This window comes from Oncorhynchus masou, chromosome 5 (genome assembly GCF_036934945.1).
Source record: "Oncorhynchus masou masou isolate Uvic2021 chromosome 5, UVic_Omas_1.1, whole genome shotgun sequence".
NCBI lineage: Eukaryota > Metazoa > Chordata > Actinopteri > Salmoniformes > Salmonidae > Oncorhynchus > Oncorhynchus masou.
In genome coordinates, this window is record NC_088216.1 from 49,523,074 (window position 1) to 49,543,707 (window position 20,634).

The 20,634-nt window shown below is 42.8% G+C and overlaps 1 protein-coding gene across 1 annotated transcript in view; it reads right to left on the reverse strand.

Moving 5' to 3' along the window:
• Nucleotides 1-20,634, reverse strand: part of ca16b (carbonic anhydrase XVI b) — a 277,557-nt gene that overhangs the window by 94,286 nt on the left and 162,637 nt on the right. The window contains exons 3-4 of the mRNA XM_064965846.1: nucleotides 12,004-12,183; nucleotides 8,013-8,161 (exon numbers count right to left, since the gene is read on the reverse strand). Coding sequence (XP_064821918.1) covers nucleotides 8,013-8,161; nucleotides 12,004-12,183 — 329 coding nt within the window. The remainder of the gene's footprint in view (nucleotides 1-8,012; nucleotides 8,162-12,003; nucleotides 12,184-20,634) is intronic.

A 20,634-nucleotide genomic window follows, 5' to 3' on the forward strand; every position in this document is an offset into this window, starting at 1 on the left:
TCCAGACCAAAGGACAGATTTCCATCAGTCTAATGTCCATTGCTCATGTTTCTTGGCCCAAGCAAGTCTCTTATTCTTATTGGTGTCCTTTAGTCGTGGTTTCTTTGCAGCAATTCAACCATGAAGGCCTGATTCACAGTCTTCTCCGATCAGTTGATGTTGAGATGTGTATGTTACTTGAACTCTGTGAAGCATTTATTTGGACTGCAATTTCTGAGGCTGGTAACTCTAATGAATGTATCCTCTGCAGCAGAGGTAACTCTGTGTCTTCCATTCCTGTGGTAGTCCTCAGGAGAGCTAGTTTCATCATTGCTCTTGACAGGTTTTTGCGACAGCACTTTAAGAAACTTTCAAAGTTCTTGAAATGATCCGTATTGACTGACCTTCATGTCTTAAAGTTATGAAGGACTGTTGTTTCTCTTTGCTTATTTGAGCTGTTCTTGCCATAATATGGACTTGGTCTTGAACCAAATAGGGCAATCTTCTGTATACCCCCTACCTTGTCATAACACAACTGGTATGCTTAAACGCATTACGGAAAAAGATCCACAAATTTGAAGAATCTCAAATACCAAGAGTGTGCAAAGCTGTCATCAAAGCAAAGGGTGGCTATTTGAAGAATCTCAAATATAAAATACATTTTGATTTGTTTAACATATTTTTGGTTACTACATGATTCCATACGTATTATCTAATAGTTTAGACGGCTTCACTATTATTCTACAATGTGGAAAACAGTAAAAATAAAGAAAAACCCTTGAATGAGTAGGTGTTCTAAAACTTTTGACCGGTAGTGTACATTCAAGAGATTTTCTTATTTTTTTAAACTATTTTCTACATTGTAGAAAACAATGGTGTACATATTGCTGCATGTGGGGACAGAAGACTGAGATAGGGAGAGATTGAATATGTCTGTAAATACTCCAGCCAGCTGGTCTGCGCATACTCTGAGGATGCGCTGGAGATGCCGTCTGGGCCAGCAGCCTTGCGAGGATTAACACGCTTAAATGTCTTACTCATGTCGGCCATGGAGAAGCAGGGCCCACAGTCCTTGGTAGTGGGCCGCGTCTGTGGCACTGTGTTATCCTCAAAGTGGGCGAAGAAGGTGTTTAGCTTGTCCGGAAGCAAGACCTCAGTGTCCGCAACATGGCTGTTTTTCCCTTTGTAGTCCGTGATTGTCTGTAGATCCTGCCACATGCGTCTCGTGCCTGAGCCGTTGAATTGTGATTCCACTTTGTCTCTATACTGACATTTTGCCTGTTTGATTGCCTTACAGAGGTAATACCTATACTGTTTGTATTCAACAATATTCCCAGTGCCCTTGCCATGGCTCGTGCTTTCAGTTTTGTGCAAATGCTGCCATCTATCCACAGTTTCTGATTAGGGTAGGTTTTAATAGTCACAGTGGGTACAACATCTCCTATACACTTCCTAAACTCAGTCACCGTATCAGTGTGTTCTTAAATTGTATTCTCAGAGGCGACCTGGAACATATCCCAGTCCGCATAATCAAAACAATCTTGAAGCATGGATTCCGATTGGTCAGATCAGCGTTGAATAGTCCTTAGCATGGGTACTTTCTATTTGAGTTTCTGCCTATAAGGAAGGGAGTAGCAAAATGGAGTTGTGATCAGATTTGCCGAAGGGAGGGCAGTGGACGGCCTTGTAGGCATCCTGGAAGTTGGAGTAGCAAGGTTGAGTGTTTTAGCAGCAAGAGTACTATGGTCAATGTGTTGAACTTCTGTATTTTCCTTGAACTTCTGTGTTTTCCTTAAATTAGCTTTTTGAAATCCCCAGGTACAATAAATGTGGATTCAGGATATGTGGTTTCCAGTTTGCATAAAGTCCAGTGAAGTTCTTTCAGGGCCGTTGTGGTATCGGCTTGAGGGGGAATATACATGGCTGTGACTATAACAGAAGACAATTCTCTTGGGAGGTAATATGGTCGGCATTTGATTGTGAGGTATTCTAGGAAAGGACTTGAGTTTCTGTATGTCATTACAATCACACCATGAGTAGTTAATCATGAAACATACACCCACACCCTTCTTCCCAGAGAGTTATTTATTCCGGTCTGGGGATCAACTGCGAACCCAACTGGCTGTACAGACTCAGACAGTATATCCCAAGCTATGTTTCCATGAAACCAAGTATGTTACAATCCCTGATGTCTCTCTGGAAGGAGATCCTTGCCCTGAGCTCATCAACTTTATTATCCAGAGACTGAAAATGAGTGAGTAATATACTCAGAAGTGGTTGGTGGTGTGCGTGCCTACTGAGTCAGACTAGAAGTCCACTACAAATACCTCTTCTCCACCGGCGGTGTTTTGGATCAGCCTCTGGAATCAGTTCAATTGCCCTGGGGGAAACAAAGAAAGGATCCGATTCGGGAAAGTCGTATTCCTGGTCGTAATGCTGGTGAGTTACCACAACTCTAATATCCAAAAGTTCTTCCCAGCTGTATGTAATAACACACACAAATTATGGGCTAATAATGTAAGAAATAACACAAAAAAAACAAAATACTACAAAGTTGCTTAGGAGCTAGAAGCACGGCTGCCCTATCGGTCGGCGCCAGTTTCTTGAATGTGTCTGTTACTTGAATTCTGTGAAGTATTTATTTTGGCTGCAATCTGAGGTGCAGTTAACTCTAATGAATGTATTCTCTACAGCAGAGGTAACTCTGGATCGTCCTTTCCTTTGGCGGTGCTCATGAGAGCCAGTCTCACCATAGCATGTGATGTTTTTGTGAATGCACTTGAAGAAACTTCTTGAAATTTTCCAGATTGACTGACCTTCATGTCTTAAATTAATGATGGACTGTTGCTTCTCTTTGCTTATTTGAGCTGTTCCTGCCATAATATACACTTTTTACCGAATAGGGCTATTTTCTGTATACCACCCATACCTTGTCACAACACAACTGATTGACTCAAACACATTAACATATTTTGGATAGGAGGCAGCATTTTCACATTTGGATGAATAGCGTGCCCAGAGTGAACTGCCTCCTACTCAGTCTCAGATGCTAATATATGCATATTAGTATTAGTATTGGATAGGAAACACTCTGAAGTTTCTAAAACTGTTTTAATGATGTCTGTGAGTATAACAGAACTCATATGGCAGGCGAAAACCTGAGAAAAATTCCAAATAGGAAGTAGGAAATCTGAGGTTTGTCGTTTTTTTTAACTCAGCCCCTATCAAATTCACATTGGGATATGGGTTATTTTGCACTTCCTAAGGCTTCCACTAGATGGCAACCGTCTTTAGAACGTTGTTTCGGGCTTCTCGTGTGAAGGGGGGCCGGATGGGAGCTGTTTGACTAAGGGGTCTGCCAGCAGCCTCGTTCTCAGTCACACGCATTTCACATGAGAGGTATCTCTCATTCCATTGCTTTTCTACAGACAATGGAATTCTCCGGTTGGAACATTATTGAACATTTATGATAAAAACATCCTAAAGATTGATTCTATACTTAGTTTGACAAGTTTATTCGACCTGTAATATAACTTTTTGAACTTTTCGTCCGACAGGACCTGAACGCACTTTTGGATTTGTTTACCAAACACCCTAACAAAAGAAGCTATGTGGACATAAATTATGGACATTTTCGAACAAAACAAGCATTTATTGTGGAACTGCGAATCCTGGGAGTGGATTCTGATGAAGATCATCTAAGGTAAGTGAATATTTATAATGCTTTATAATGCTATGACTAATGTTGACTACCCAACATGGCGGCTATTTCTCTGGCTGGTTTGGGCTCTGAGCGCCGTTCTCAGATTATGCTTTCTCCGTAAAGTTAAAAAAAAATCTGACACAGCGTTTGCATTAAGGAGAAGTGTATCAAAGTTCCATGCATAACACTTGAATTTTCATAAACATTTACAATGAGTATTTCTGTGAATTCATGTGGCTCTCCTCAATATCACTGCATGTTTTGGAACTACTAAACATAACACGCCAATGTAAAATAATATTTACCGAACAAAACATACATGTATTGTGTAACATGAAGTCCTATGAGTGTTATCTGATGAAGATCATCAAAAGGTTAGTGATTAATTGATCTCTATTTGTACTTTTTGTGACTGCTCTCTTTGGCTGGAAATGGCTGGGTTTTTCTGTGAGTTGGTGGTGACCTAACATAATCGTTTGTGGAGCTTTCGCTGTAAAGCATTTTTGAAATCAGACACTGTGGCTGGATTAACGAGAATGTTATCTTTAAAATGGTGCCTAATACTTGTATGTTCGAGAAATTTGATTCATGAGATTTCTGTTGATTTGTATTTGGCGCCCTGCAATTTCATTGGCTGTTGGCGAGGGGTTCTGCTAGTGGAACGGAGTTTCCACAAAGACATTTGTGGAAATTCCACAAGAAAGAAATTCCACAAATGTACTTTTAACAAGGCATACCTATTATTTGAAATGCATTCCAGGTGACTACTTCATGAAGCTGGTTTAGAGAATGCCAAGAGTGTGCAAAGATGTCATCAAGGCAAAGGGTGGCTACTTTGAAGAATCTCAAATATAAAATATACTTTCATTTGTTTAATACTTTTTTGGTTACTACATGTGTGTTATTTCATAGTTTTGATGTCTTCTCTATTATTCCACAATGTAGAAAATAGTAAAAATAAAGAAAAACCCTGGAATATATATATATATATATATATATATATATATATATATATATATATATATATATATATATATTTTGCTAAACAGGTGGGGCTCAAAACACATGGCTTTTTTGTTGTCGCCCTGAATGGCAGGTAAACCACTGAGCATTTTGTTGGAAGATATATACCATGTGTATCCCATACACAAGACAAATACAAATGGAAACTATTGGATAAATGTAAAGTTTATGAGGGTAAAGTCAGACTATACAAGTATATTGCGACAGGGCCATAGAGTGGGGCATGAGTGGGGATGATCCAAAAGGATGTCAGGTTTTATGAAGCTTGGTACTGGACAGCGGTGGGCTGTCAGGGCCAGCAAGGCCTTCTCTGCTGGCCTAAACATAATCAGAATATATATTTTTTTAAATATATTTTCCCACAAATATGTATTAAATTATTCCCCAGAGTAAGAGCTACACTCTTCATTTCATAGCGTTCCTCTTGGTTGCACTGCTTCCAGCCCCAGGTTGAGATTTGGAGGGCTGGTCTTTATGTTAGATATTTTATCCAATCATATTCAGCCATCATGTGTTGCCAGGGGTCTAAAATCTGCCCTCAGGCCTTCAGAATCAACAGTGTGGGTGCTTGTAGCTTAAAGTGAATGGAAATTAAAATTTAGTGTCAACCAATCAGCTTTAGAGTTGGCTATTGTACGCCTGCTGGCTGGCTCCAGTGTTACACAGGAGCCAGCTAGCAGGTGTAGTGCCTGCACGTCTTTTGATTGGATTACCAACTAGGAAACTTGGAAACTGAGATTGATCAACGATTGATCAACTAATTAATTTGCGTACTACTAAACTGTTTTTTCAACCCACAATGGCGGAAGGAGAAGATATCGATTTGGTCGAGGATATAATTATAATGCCATTCTCAAGACAAACTTTTCAAGAAAAGTTAGACATTGTCAGGAGAGGTAGACGCCGACGCTACAAAGCTGACGCTACAAAGACAGGCTCCGAGAAGCACTGCAAACTGTACTGCTGGGAATGCCTATTATTTGCAAGTGATCGATTTGGTGTTTGGAGCCACACTGGCTTTGCAAACCTGAGTAGTCTAACCAAGGCAGCAACGAGACACCAAAGTACGGCTGGGCACTTACAAACAATGGTGCTTTTGAAAACTTTTGGGGACACCCGAGTGGATCTACAGCTCAACGAACAAGCACGCAGAGCAACGAAGCTGCACAATGAAAAGGTATTGTACTCCCCTGCAATTCTCTGAATAAAAATGTCAATTTCAAGGTAACACAACACCTGGTTATACTGCGTTTCTGTCTAAATGTATAGTGTCTAGAGCCATGGCATCATAATGATGGTAATAACAGGTGGATTAACTCAGGTGGGACTGTGTAGGACTTCACTGAAGGCCCAGGCCCCAGAACCACGGCACGCTACTGGTACTGGACCAGCAAAAAGTCTCACTCAGATTTTTTATATTGTCATACTTTCGCTCCTCATATTTTCCCAATACAGGCATGCACACACACACACCATGTATATTTCAAAAGAGAACAAATAACATATAACAACACTCAAGACACTCAAGTTTAAAGGTCCAATACTGCCATTTTTATCTCAATATCAAATCATTTCTGGGTAACAATTAAGTACATTACTGTGATTGTTTTTAATTAAAATGGTCAAATTTTGCTAGGACTGTCTGGGAGTGGTCTGAGTGGGGAGGGGAAAAACTGAAAACTAGCTGTTGTTGGCAGAGGTTTGGAACTCTTTCTTATTGGTCAATTAACTAACTTACCACCTGGTGATGTCACCAAAACTCCATCCCAACAAAACAGGCTGATATTTCATGGGGTCGTTTCAAACACTTCTTACACTAAAAGGGCATTTTCATAATTTTCACAATATTATTCCAACCTCAGTGTGGAAATATATATAAAACAGAGAAAATCCAATTTTTGACTGCACTGGGCCTTATTTTTTTCCTTGTCACACGTGAGCCATAAAGTAAATGTATGCTATACATTTTAACAGAAAGCAGCAGCATACATATGTTCACTTTCTTTTCTCCTGCTGCCTTTCCTTCCTCCCCCTTAACCACCCACTACACAGACAGATATCAAAGTGAGTTATACAACCGTAATCACCACCACCACGGGTAAAAGCAGGCCCTATCCAACACAGCCATATGCACAACCGCTAATATCACAGCGTTCAATTAGAATGGCTGTAAATCATCCATCTAGTGGCCTTTAATGGTCCATTGGTCACAGAAAGATGTGAGGAGAAAAAAAATACTGATTGTAATTATACAGCCTTTCAGAATCAGAAGTCATACCATGCCTGTATGGAAGAAAGGGGAGCAGGGAAGCTGTATAAGAGGGCTAGGCAACAGAGACAGACAAGGAAGGAAGGGCTGTTTTATATGAGAAGCTTTATAAATACGTCCCTGACTGCCAGAGGGAGGGCTTTATAAGAACATGGCTAGGCTAGAGAGACAAACCTAGCTGGAAACAATTCCCAGGTCCATGAGACAGGGGATAGAAAAGACGCACAAAGTGCACTCCCTTCCATTTCACTACTATGTATTGTACCTAGGATTAAAAAACAGGTTGCTGCTTCAACATTGTAGACTGAATGGTACCACAAAGCTAAGTGCTTTAGGTACTGGAACGTTCACTGAGTTGACATGCTGGAAGTGTCTCTCCACTTCTGGCTCCTCCTGACTCAGTCTGAATGATTAATCACATTCCCACACCTGCCATCAGGGTGAGCATTTATCTGCATCGCAAAGGACAGCGACTGTATCCCTCTGTCTCGCTCTCTCACCGTATCGGCGGCTCTCTTTCTGTCACTTTCTTCCTGCCTCCCTCTCAAATAAGAACCTTACATTCATCCACTGATCCACTCAGCATGAGGCCTACATGGTTAAACTCATCCCACTGTAGTAGCTCCTTACAGTAATCTCCTGTGCTCTAGGTTCAGAGCCTGTACTGATACATCCTTCTCTTTTGGGATCAGTGTAGTAGCCTCAAACCTCAACACCCTCTGTGTCCATGATCTAACCCCTACACCCCCTGTCCTCTGTGTCCATGATTTAACCCCTACACCCCCTGTCCTCTGTGTCCATGATCTAACCCCTACACCCCCTGTCTTCTGTGTCCATGATCTCACCCCTACACCCCATGTGTCCATGATCTAACCCCTACACCCCCTGTCCTCTGTGTCAATGATCTAACCCCTACACCCCCTGTGTCCATGATCTAACCCCTACACCCCCAGTCCTGTGTCCATGATCTAACCCCTACACCCCCAGTCCTGTGTCCATGATCTAACCCCTACAACCCCTGTCCCCATCTGATCTTACCTCCACGGGGAACCTCCTGCTGTTGATGCTGTGTTCCGACCCTGCTGATCCGTTACTCTGACCCCAGTGGAACTCAATCTTCTCCGCTTTGAAGCGTCCAGGTAGTCCTGCCCCCCGTACAAAATAGTCATCCTTCAGCAGAACAGCCACTGAGAGAGGGGTGAAAGAGTAATACAAGTCAGTATTGGGAGTATTGGTAGAGAAATAGATGTGACTCTCACTCACAATTAAAAGCTGATGTTTTGTTTTTCCTCAATCAAAAATTCTAAGAACTTGGCTGTCAATAGCCTTCATTAGACAGACAGACAGACAGACAGACAGACAGACAGACAGACAGACAGACAGACAGACAGACAGACAGACAGACAGAGATCCACTCCCTTAGATAGAGGGCATGGGGAGGAGAGGTTAAAATGCAGATAAACGTAGAAGGTCAGAAGAGGAAAGAAAGCAGAGAAGAGATACAGTCAGTAAGAGGGATAAGTTGAGGAAAACGTCTTGTGTTAATCTGTGATTTGCCTTTTCTCTCTGAATGTGCCTCTGTCCATGCTGATTATTGTCCAGAACTGTTATGACCGAGACCAATGTAACATGCACATTACATTTGACTTGACTTGTGTGCATACCAGTACATCCTGTTTAATTTCCTCCTAAATGAAAGTATTTTTCTGCTGAAGCCTATTTGAAGCTAGGGGACTCAGGGAGCTGGACACATAAGAGCCTTCTTCTGCGCTGTCATCATTGGCCTTAAAGGTCCCTGATGACATGCTAATTCTCAGTTAAATAGGCTCCATTGCTTCATAATGCTTTGTTACTGTAGTCGAATTCTTCAACTAGAAACCCTCAGCTGAATGTGAAAGCTTTGAACATTTACAGTGACAAATTGAGCTTTGCCCAGAGACTTAAGCCATCAATTAACCCCTGCAACCTCCAATAAACACACTTTGTCAAGTCAAGGAGATATCTGTGTTCCATCAACGGGCTTGGGATAGCTTGCTTGCTACAGCCTTCTCTGGGCATTCTAAATTTAAATACATTATCAAACACAGTTGAATTACCACAGCATCAATGGTTCACGACTTCATGCAAGAAGACTTGCACATTTCAGAGACAAAACATGTCTTTGCAGTTTGCTTTGAAAGTTAGTTAAAGCTGGTCTTGTTGAAGAATTCCCCCTTCAGGAGTTGGAGTTGTGAAACGGAATCATAAGTAAAGGCTTTGGCTGTGTGTGGTGTAAACACTGAAGCTGCATTTTTTGTGTTTTCCAGGATATCTACCCTCCTCCTATTCACATCTGAGGTCCTGCTGAGTTTGCCTGAGTCACGCAACATCTGGGCCTATATTCACAAATAGTGAAGTGCTGATCTAGGATCAGTTATGCCTTTTAGATCATAATGAAAAATATTGTGTACACGGGAGTCGTGATCCTAAAACAACACTCCTACGCAGAGAAGCTTTATGAATAGAGGTACTGAAACTCCATTGTGTGAAGAACTCTGACATTTCCCCTGTCTGTTTGTGGCGTGGTAGCTAAGTGAGTGTGCTCTGTGCATATTTAGATGATTCCATAACCCTTGAACATCTCTCCAGCTGACATCATTAGCCAGATTAGGCCCCTGATCCCCCTGTCTGTTAGGATTTAAGGGAGGATTTAACCTAGCCAGGCCCTCCAGATGAAATGCAGCTACAGCCAGGCTTCTTTTAATCACAAATCCAACAGAGGAGGAGAGGAGAGAGGGATGAGGGGATGAGCATGAGGACAAACAAACCCACATTGATTATAAACACCAAAGAGCAGGGGGAACAAGCAGTGTCACGGGGGAGAGGGAGGGAGAGCGAGAGGTAGATGGACAGTATGAATGAGGGGTATAGAGAGAGTGAGACAGATTGTATTTAACCTTTATTTAACTAGGCAAGTCAGTTAAGAACAAATTCTGATGTACAATGACGGCCTACCCCGGACGACGCTGGGCCAATTGTGCGCCGCCCTATGGGACTCCCAATCACGGCCGGATGTGATACAGCCTGGATTCGACCCAGGGACTGTCGTGACGCCTCTTGCACTAAAATGCAGTGCCTTAGACTGCTGTGCCACTCGGAAGCCCAAGAAAGAGTGTGAGAACGGAGAGAGAGAAAGGGTGATGACACACGCAGTGTCAAGCGATAGACAGTAATACAATGTGTAGATGGGACTTGCTGTGTGTAGTGGGCAGAGCTTCTGTGGAGAACTGAGAAGGGATCTGGGTGTACAAACGCAGGCTAGGGTTTGTTAAGCTAAAGAGGTTCAGCACACAAGCTCCACCAAGCACACTGTAAACATACAGCCTCACAGCGGAAAACTGATCCCCCTTCTCTGGCTAGTGTCATGGACAACAGTCACACACAGATGCATACACATGCAAAAACACACAGACGAGAGGAGAGGCAGGCTTTTGGGACTTTGATTAGCCATGCTGCCCTCTCTGTGTTTTGGCACATCAGCAGTCAAGCTGAGCAGGGCAGGAATAAGATGCTAAGCCAAAAAGACCTTGAATCACAGGCTGTGAAAGACGGGAAGTAAATCCTTGATCAATGCAAATGTCTCCAGTGCCAGCATTTCCTCATGAATTTGCTTCAGGCTTGCTTGACATTTGCCTGGGAAAGAAATGTTTAGCTGAAGACTTCTGGACGCTGGCCAATCAGCTGCAGCTCAAAGCCAAAGTAGGTCAGGGCACCATGCAGGGAAATCGATTAGGATCAACTTTGAAGATCTAGTCCCTTTGTGGTTAATTACAATGTTGGCAGGATCATGCAAGGTGAAGTGTAGCCCTTTCCACTCACAGCCCCTGTCAGCCTGTATACGGGTTGAAAGGAGTCAATGTGCTCTGAAAGCGGAGACATTGAGGTCAATAATAAATACCATTTTGATGTCATACAGGCCAACAACGCAACCGTGAGTCGCGCACTTCACATTTCCATACTTAAAAACAAATGTAATTTACAGCATCAATGTTTACAATCTAGAACATTTGCTGCGGGACACACACCTGAATGACTCCATTCTATGTGCACCAAAATTACAATGTGTTTGTCTGAAGTGCCTTTTGAAAGCCTTAACACTGTAAGATCGTATTTTATTACTTCGCTAGCCATGTTGGCAATACAATAAGCTTTCAGATAATGCCCACCTGACACACATTGAAATGACTTAGGAACTGTACACAGTTTGGAGAGGTGTCCCCCCCCACTTGGAGACACCAGCTAGAAATCTTACTCAAACTCTTGTAATAATTTTTTCTTATCCTGTACCTACTAACTTTTGTATGAATATTCTGATGTTACTGAATGTATCCAGAGTATTTTTTAGATTTTGTTATTGACAAATGCTGACAAAAGTACAGTAAGTGTAAAATTCACATAAAATCAACAATGTAATGTTTGGATAGAGCCTTATGTCAGGTGAACTGTTGTGTCCTCACCTTTGATCTGATATTTACTCCCTAATCTCCAAAGTGTTATCCTTCAATTGCTGCCATGGTTATGAATATGCTTTTTATAGTTCTTCTGTTAGAAACATTTCAATTTGGCCCTATCAACAGAGGCCAATTTCCATGAGTGTAAACATTTAACACTTCGTAAAGCCATAACCGAACGCATCAAATCAAATGTTATTGGTCACATAGACATGTTTAGTAGATGTTATTGGGGTTGCAGCAAAATGCTTGCGATCGAACCGTGTATTTATGTCTCCTCTCGGACTGATCCTTTTCTTCCATACCCCCCACGTCTTGATCCTTACACATAGTATGAAGGAGCATTTGAGGATAGCGCCTCAGCCCACCATGCTGAAGAATTAAAAACCCAAGCCTGTTCTACTCCAATAGTTTTGGATGAGTGAAGGAATGCTGACCTGTCTTCCTACCGGAGCATTGAGGAAAGAACCCATCTTTGTCTCACCCTGCTACGGTAGGTAAAAAATCTGTTCTGTCTGAATGAATGAAGACCCGCTGACCTGTCTTTCCTGTGTTCTTCATGGAGGTCTTGTTGGATGACTCGGCATTGAACCCGTTGAGAGTCAGCTCCTGGCACTCCTGAGACACCTTGGCATCCTTGTCTGAGATGTCCACCGGTGATTGGTTCCTCTCCGCACACTCAGGGTATGAGGAGGTCCAGACCCCAGGACTGTGGGTCCCTAGAAGAAGAGAGGATGGAGAGTGAGTTCTCAGCACTAAGATCTGGGCCTGTATTCAAAATGTGCTCAGAGTAGGAGTGCTGATCTAGGTTCAGGTCCCCCACCCATCATTGTCCATACAGTATAATTTTTAATACAGTCTAATCCAGTCATTTTGATGTAAAATGCTATTCTGATCCTAGATCAGCATTCCTACTTTGAGACCCTGGCTATGAAGATGTCACAGTCCCGATACCCATAATGTGCATGAAGCCCATCGAAAATCCAGCTGGTTTTACTAACTACACTTCCGAAATGGAGACATGAGAGAGTAAAAACATTTCCCCCCACCTCTCACTTTGCATTGAGAGAGACGGTAGAACCAGTAGTGAAATCAACTTCCACCCTGCAGCACCTTCCCTGATCCACTGGCTGCTCTTCTAATCCTCTCTCTCCCCCACAGCAGAGATCCTACTACAGAATAATCCACCATCGCAGACAGGGATGCTCTTGATCTGTTCACCACTACAATGGGACCAATAGAACTACAAAAGACTGCAAGGACCACAGACAAAGGATCACAGGCAAAGGCAGACTCAAACACTTCTCTCGATTAACAAATCATTTATGAGCCCATTCCCTAAAGGTTTCAACTTTTCAAGTGGTTCATTAAATAGAAATGTGACTTATTTTTTACTATCACCCCCGGGGCCCTCCGCACCAGGGCTGGCTTTATGGCATGCTTTGGGATATATATATATATATCTATATCGGACACATATATATATATCGGACACAACCTCTAACGTCTATTGAGAAACAGACAACTGTGTCCGATTTAAAAAAATTATATATATATATATATATATATATATTTTTTTTTTTTAAATCGGACACAGTTGTCTGTTCCTCAATAGACGTTCTCCTGGATAACATGAATATTACAGATTTAAAATATCCCATTGCTTCGGCCAGGTCTTAGTCGGACTCCCCACAAACACATGCAGGCAGGTATGCATGCACAAACACACATATACACGCCAGACCTGGATTCAAATACTATTTAAAATATCTCATTTACTTTCACAGACATTCAAAATATTCAGATATATTTTATTTGAAAAGACAAGTAGTTTAATTTTTTTGTCTTTGGAAATACACTTGGAAATTACTTGAAAATACTCAAATACACGGAGTCAATTACACATCCATGCATTTAACCCAGAAATGTTCAAATAGTATTTGAATTACATATTTGAAAATACTCTGAAATACAATTTGTTAGACTATTTTTTTTTGGGGGGGGGGACTGTGTATTTTAAACACCAGCTAGTTAAATACACATGTACAGTATTTGTACCCAGGTCTGACGCATGCACACACAAGCACACACACACACTAACTGAGGAGCAATTCACAGCAGTAATGCATTTTTTCAGATTAATTTGTTACCAGTTTCCAGGACCTTAAATGTACTTTTTGGTCCACAAGCCACTGTAACATTAATTTAGCTATAAATATGATTATACTTGACTATTTTTATTCACAAATGCAATTGAAAGGCTCACAATTTGGAGCCCCGAGCACCCGCCAGGTGGCTGGTGAAATAGACATCTTACCTGCCAATGGCAAAATCTACCCGCCAAATTTTAGGCCATGCCAGTTTGATGCTGAAGCAGTAAAATAGACCCAAGTGCTACAGATTTGTCCATTGAGTTAAATTTGGATGAATCATCTTCTCCCCATTCCACACACTGCCTGGAAGTGTGTATTTATTGGCCAGGTCTGGATTCCATGGAAGGGCTGGCGCTAAGTATCTGGGCTGTGCTTCTCACTAGTGGCTGCATCAGCAAGCTGGAGTGAAGTCATCAGTCATCGCCTTGTGTCTGTCTGTACCAGTGCCACTCTAATATCTCACACTGTTAAAGAAAAGTGTGCACATGGGGATGTGTGAAACTTACTTCTCAACCTGAAGTGTCCCTACTTGCGCCAGCGAATAGCTAACTATACTCGTGGCACGACTGGTAAGACATTTCAGGAGGGTGGTCACGTGTGCTAGCAAAGCAGAGGTCCTCGGTTTGAGTCTGTGTGAGCCAAGTCAGAAGTGGTACTAGTTAAACAAGCAGCGTGACATCCTTTATACACACACACACACACTCCCGTCTCGCCATTGTAATACGAGCAGATAAAAGACATCTGCTTGCCACTCAAAAGCGTGCAGGCTTGAGGACACTGTTCATATCCCAATACAGAAACGGCAAGTATTTACAATAAGTATTTGAGTAGTTAACATCTCCTCGCACTTCAGCCATAGTAATAACAGAAGATGGCTGCTTGCCACTCAACAGGATATTGTTCATATACAGTAGAGAGAGAAAGGAAGCTCATATGGAATGTATTGTATTTTCTACTACTGTAAATAAAACCCTGGCTGTCTCGGTTTGACATATTCCTCTCTCTGCCCTGATCCAGTTAAATATATGAGGTGGAACCACAAATCTAATCCTCTATGAACATATTCTGTTTTCTTTGCAATAACAAACAACCTAATTCCATGCAAACCCATGTTTTCAGGAAGGCAAATAATATAGCCACCCCAGATATAAAGAAATGAACGACAAAACGCAATAAAACAATAAGCTCTGAGAGAAAATGCGCCATAGAAACATAATTACACACATTCAAAATGTAAACGTTTCTGCTTTTCGGAGCTGTAGCCTTCAGTTCACCTTTCTGGAAAGCAGTCCCTGATGAAAAGCTAGCTCAGAGCTTTCCACGTCTATTATTTGTTGGCAACTTATTTTGTAAACAACCTTCTGTAGCTTTATGAAAACCGTTCTGCCTGTATCCTCAAATCCTGATGCCCCTCCTCATAGACAACAACAACATACATAGTCCTCATCGGTGGTGTAAAGTACTGTAGTAAAAATACTTTAGTCCCTTTCAGTATATGTGCTTTAGTATTTATATTGCTGACAACTTTTACTTTAACTTCACTACATTCCTAAAGAAAATAATGTACTTTTTACTTCATAAATGTTCCCTGACAACCAGAAATCACTAGTTACATTTTGAATGCAAAGCAGGGCAGGAAAATGGCCCAATTTACACACTTATCAGGAGAACATCCCTGGTCATCCCTACTGCCTCTGGTTTGCTTAATATAGGGAATTTGCAATGATTTACACTTTTACTTTTGATACTTAAGTATATTTTATTAATTACATTAACTGTGTATACTTAAGTATATTTAAAACCAAATACTTTTACACAATTAGTATTTTACTGGGTGACTTGTACTTTTACTTGAGTAATTTTCTATTAAAAGGTATCTTTACTTTTACTCAAGTATAACAATTGAGTAATTTTTTCACCACTGGTCATCATGAAATGTTGCAGTACATTTATGTATCCAACCTAGATCAAAACTAATAACTACATGTATTTTTTCCCACCTCATCTTTACAGAAATCTAAGACTAATGTTGAGAGCTTTTTTTGTTGTATAATATTGTATTTTGCATGCATCATTTCAATGCATTTATTTTTCCCCACTGAATGCAATTTCTTCCCCAATTAAACAACAACATGTTTAAACAATGGGTAAATAAATGTTTTCATTACAAGCTGCAAAGCTTTTTATTTACCCATATGAGCGAAGTATACACAACAGAAATCTAGGCCCTTTGTTTAATTAATAAACGTTGAATATTAATGTACAGTTCCAGTCAAAAGTTTGGACACACCGACTCATTCCAGTGGTTTTCTTCAATTGGACTATTTTCTACATTGTAAAATAATAGTGAAGACGTCAAAACTATGAAATAACACATACGGAATCATGTCGTAACCAAAAAAGTGACAACTTTGCACACCCGTGATATTCTCTCAACCAGCTTCACAAGGTAGTCACATGGAATGCATTTCAATTAACAGGTGTGCCTTGTTAAATGTTAATTTGTGGAATTTATTTCCTTCTTAATGTGTTTGCGCGAATCATTTGTGTTGTGACTGTCACGAATATCATCGAAGATGGCTCCCCTTCCCGTTCGGGTGGCCCTCGGCGGTCGTCGTCGCCGGTCTACTAGCTGCCACCGATCCTTTTTTTTCCCCTTTCCCTTTCCCATTTGGTTTTGTCTAATTGTTTTCACCTGTTCCTTGTTGGGGTTTTTGGGTTGGTGTTATTTAAGTTTGATTAGCCCGCTTGTGTTTGTGTGGGCTTGTTGCTGTGTATGTAAGAGGTGATTGATTATTGTTTGGTTTTCGCTGTCCAGTTTATACCAGAGATACTTGGGTTGTGTTTTACGCCTGTGTTCAGCGTCACCCATTGTACGTGTTCCTGTTGTTGGACATTAAAGCGTTTTTCCCTCAAATCTACTGCTCTCTGCGCCTGACTCCACACCCATCACTCTTCGAGTGTTACAGAAGCCCGCACCACAAAAGTATGGAGTCAGCAGGAGCAGCGACCACCCCTCTCCCGACAATGAAGGAGCGTGTCCTTCATCACACGTCCATCCTCCATCGCATTGAATCAGCGATGGATTCGATGGTGGAGAGGATGGACCGCTGGGAGAGGAGTGGTCTCCCTACTTCCCCTCCAACCCTCCCACCTGCAACGCTATCATCTCCTCCAGCGGTATCCGGTACCAGCACCCTGCGTATTGCGCTTCCGAGGGAGTACAATGGCCAACATTCGGCCGGCTCCGTCGGACAAGGAGAGCGTGAGTGTTCTCGTCTCTTGCTTGATGGGTAGAGCCCTGGAGTGGGCCAATGCCGTCTGGAACGGGCCCGACTCGGCGAGGGGTTACTACTCGGAGTTCCATCTCGGGCAGCGGACGAGGAGCGCGCAGGACTTTGCGCTGGAGTTCCCGGACCTTGGCCGCTGGAGCGGGGTGGAACGACATGGCCCTGATAGACCATTACAGGTGTAGCCTGAGAGAGGACGTCCGCAGAGAGCTGGCTTGTCGGGACATCACGCTTACCCTGGACGAACTCATAGACCTGTCGATCCGGCTCGACAATCTGCTGGCTGCTCGCGGACGTTCTGAGGGTCCTGTCTGTCCACCTCCTGGTCCTCCCGCTCCCATACCTATGGAGCTAGGGGAAGCTGCATCTAGGGAGAACGGAGGAGGAGGCTCCTCCTGCACCAGCTGTGGCCGGAGAGGGCCAAGGTGAGGTTCTGGAGGTCCCGCTGCCCCCTCTGGACATCGAGGTGTCCCCGGCGTACACGATACGGGCCATTCTAGACTCAAGACGCCGGGTGAGGGGCCTGCAGTACCTCGTGGACTGGGAGGGGTACGGGCCGGAGGAGAGGTGCTGGGTCCCGGTGGGGGGCATATTGGATCCATCTATGCTAAGGGAGTTCCATAGCCTCCATCCGGATTGCCCTGCACCTCGCACTCTGGGTCATCCCAGAGACCGGTGTTGGCCCACTGCAGGAGCTGTGCAACTGGGGGGGGGGGTTAGCCCGCTTGTGCTTGTGCGGGCTTGTTGTCGTGTATGTAAGAGGTGATTGATTATTGTTTGGTTTTCGCTGTCCAGTTTATTCCAGAGATACTTGAGTTGTGTTTTATGCCTGTGTTCGGCGTCACCAGTTTTACGCGTTCCTGTTGTTTGACATTAAAGCGTTTTTCCCTCAAATCTTCTGCTCTCTGTGCCCGACTCCACACCCATCGCTCTTCGAGCGTTACAGTGGCAAGGTAAGACCTGATGGTGTGGGGGTGCTTTTCTGGTAACACTGTCAGTGATTTATGTAGAATTCAAGGCACACTTAACCAGCATGGCTACCACAGCATTCTGCAGCGATACGTCATCCCATCTGCATTGCGCTTCGTGGGACTATCATTTGTTTTTCAACAGGACAATGACCCAACAGACCTCCAGACATTGTAAGGGCTTTTTTGGTTACTACATGATTCCATGTGTTATTTCATAGTTTTGATGTCTTCACTATTATTCTACAATGTAGAAAATAGCAAAAATAAATAAAAACCCTTGAATGAGTAGGTGTGTCCAAACTTTTAACTGGTACTGTATTTATTTGCTTCTTATTTGCTTATCTATTTTTGCTGATAACTGCATATAATACTATAAGTTCTTCCAGTCCCACTGTTTTCTTATGAGGCTGTCTGGCCTTTCAAATCCACAGGAGTTTGACTCAACTTCATCTGTCAGCAGGAAGCCCCTGCCAGCCCCTGCCACTATCCCCATGTCATCCCAGATCAACTGGGCCCAGGTCAGTGACATAGAGCCAAACACTATGAGCTCAGTTTAGCCACAAACACATACCCAGGAGGAGAAGCCGATCGGCATCGGATGACTGAACACTGTGTGTGTCAGCCAGACATGCACACACATGCACACACACACACACACCATGCACACAGTGCACACAGATGGATCCATGTCAGCAACACTGGGGATTGGTGGGAGGGAAAGGTTGGACCGTCACACCAGAGACAATATACTGGCCTAGTGACCAACATGGACAAAGACGGATGATGTGTCCCGTTGGCCTGAGTGACAGACATGTTATGGAACGTTAACGACATAGTAGACATTGTAGCTGGTCTTGCATAGCCAGACACCGTCATCCCATTGTCGAAGAAAAGCCTGGAAATCCGGATTTTAGTCTAGCATCCATGATTTACTTCACTCACATGAAACAGCCACACAATGGGTGATAGAGTACATGCCCTGGTAGAAGGTTAAAGGCATAGGCCATGTCTTTTCAGGAGTGGCTTTTCCACACCTCACTAACCAGAGCCATTGTCCTACTCTGCACATTTCCCTTTTCCTACTTAACACTGTCGACAGATAATGGAACTCCTTGAGCTAAAAAAAGGAAAAAATCTAATTCTGGTGAAACATCAAAGGATTTCTCCATTACGTTGGTTAAAGGGGGAGGGACATGTTAAATGAACCCGAAGAGGGGAAAAAGAGGCAACGAGGCGCTTCTTGAATGTGAAAATCCTGTTAAACAGTACAATGCCGTTGGCTGAATCGACATGTATTCTTCTCTCACAAGAAAGACGGTAGCTAGCAATGTCAGGATGAAACCGCAGTTTGTTGAGAGTTGTTGTATTATTCTCTGGTTTATGCCTCAAAGGGAAGAACAGCCTCAAGGCTGTGTGTGTGTTACAGTTGAGGGTGACTCACTCGCTTCCCTGCATGTCTGTTTGCCAAACACTCGTCTTTGGTAGAACTGGCTGGAAGGAAGTACAATGCCTCAAATATTACTCACTGTACCTCACATTTATGTTTGCTCACTGTTCCTCAAATAGCTGAAATATCTTTTGATGCATTTTTTTCTTAAAAATACAAAAAATGCATCAGTTAAAGTACGTTCTTTCACCATGTCCTGGAAAGAGCTTAACACAAACCCAGATTGACAAACCTCCAATGGTCCCAGTCGATAATAGATAGAACGTCTCAGGCCTGCCTGCCTATGGGGAAAACAACCTGTGCTTACCTATAGTAGGTTACACCATTGGCTCACAGCAAAAAAACTTGACATTTAAAAAAAAGGGGAAAAGGGAAATGGACTTGTGTATCGAGGCCGTCTCAATCTTCCTCTTAACTGGCGAGCTGATCATTTATTTCTTTTTTAAAGTTATTTTGGGGAGAACAGGGACACGAGAAAGAAAGACGTAACGTGGGTTGATCGGAGCGCCGGTATCAATCGTCGATAAACAAACCTTACTCTGTGTGGCGGCGGTTCGGCACGGCTGTGCTGTGATTGGGTCGGAGATAGTGGTGGAGAAGAAAGTGATGCAAGTATGGAACATAGCGGTACAAACAAAGGGTGGAGTAGGAAAAAGAAAAAGAAAGCGGGAGAGAAAGGGAGAAGGGATTTGAAGGGGAGTGAGGTCTACGGAGGCAGAAATTAAGAAGAAGAAAAGGAAGTTTGAGGAAAGCAACAGTTTTCCAATGCCAGCGGCAGTTCGGAGGTAGAGAGTGCAAAGGAAGGGCCAGATAAGTCTCGAGGGGAGCATAGAGGTGAGCATAAAGTGATTCTGATGTTTAGGGAGGAAGGGGGAGTTGGGGCGATGAGTCCGATAAGGTTGAAGGCTGTGATAAAAGAGTTGATTGGGGAAGTTGTCAACGCTAAAGTGTTAAGAGATCGGAGCTTGTTGGAGTACTGTAAGGACATGGAGCAGAGGGGAAAAGCTCTCAAAGTGAAGTAAACAGGGAAGTGTAAGGTGGTGTCGAGCAGCTGGATTGATCAAGCAGGGAAGCAGTGCATGAAATGGGTGACAACAGGAGTGCCTGTGAGTGTTAGCACTAAAATGTAAGCAACAAATTGAGAGGAGGCATTCTAGTGAATGCAACAAGCAGTGGAGTTTTTTTTTATTTACATTTTTATTTATTTTACCTTTATTTAACCAGGCAAGTCAGTTAAGAACACATTCTTATTTTCAATGACGGTGGGTTAACTGCCTGTTCAGGGGCAGAACGACAGATTTGTACCTTG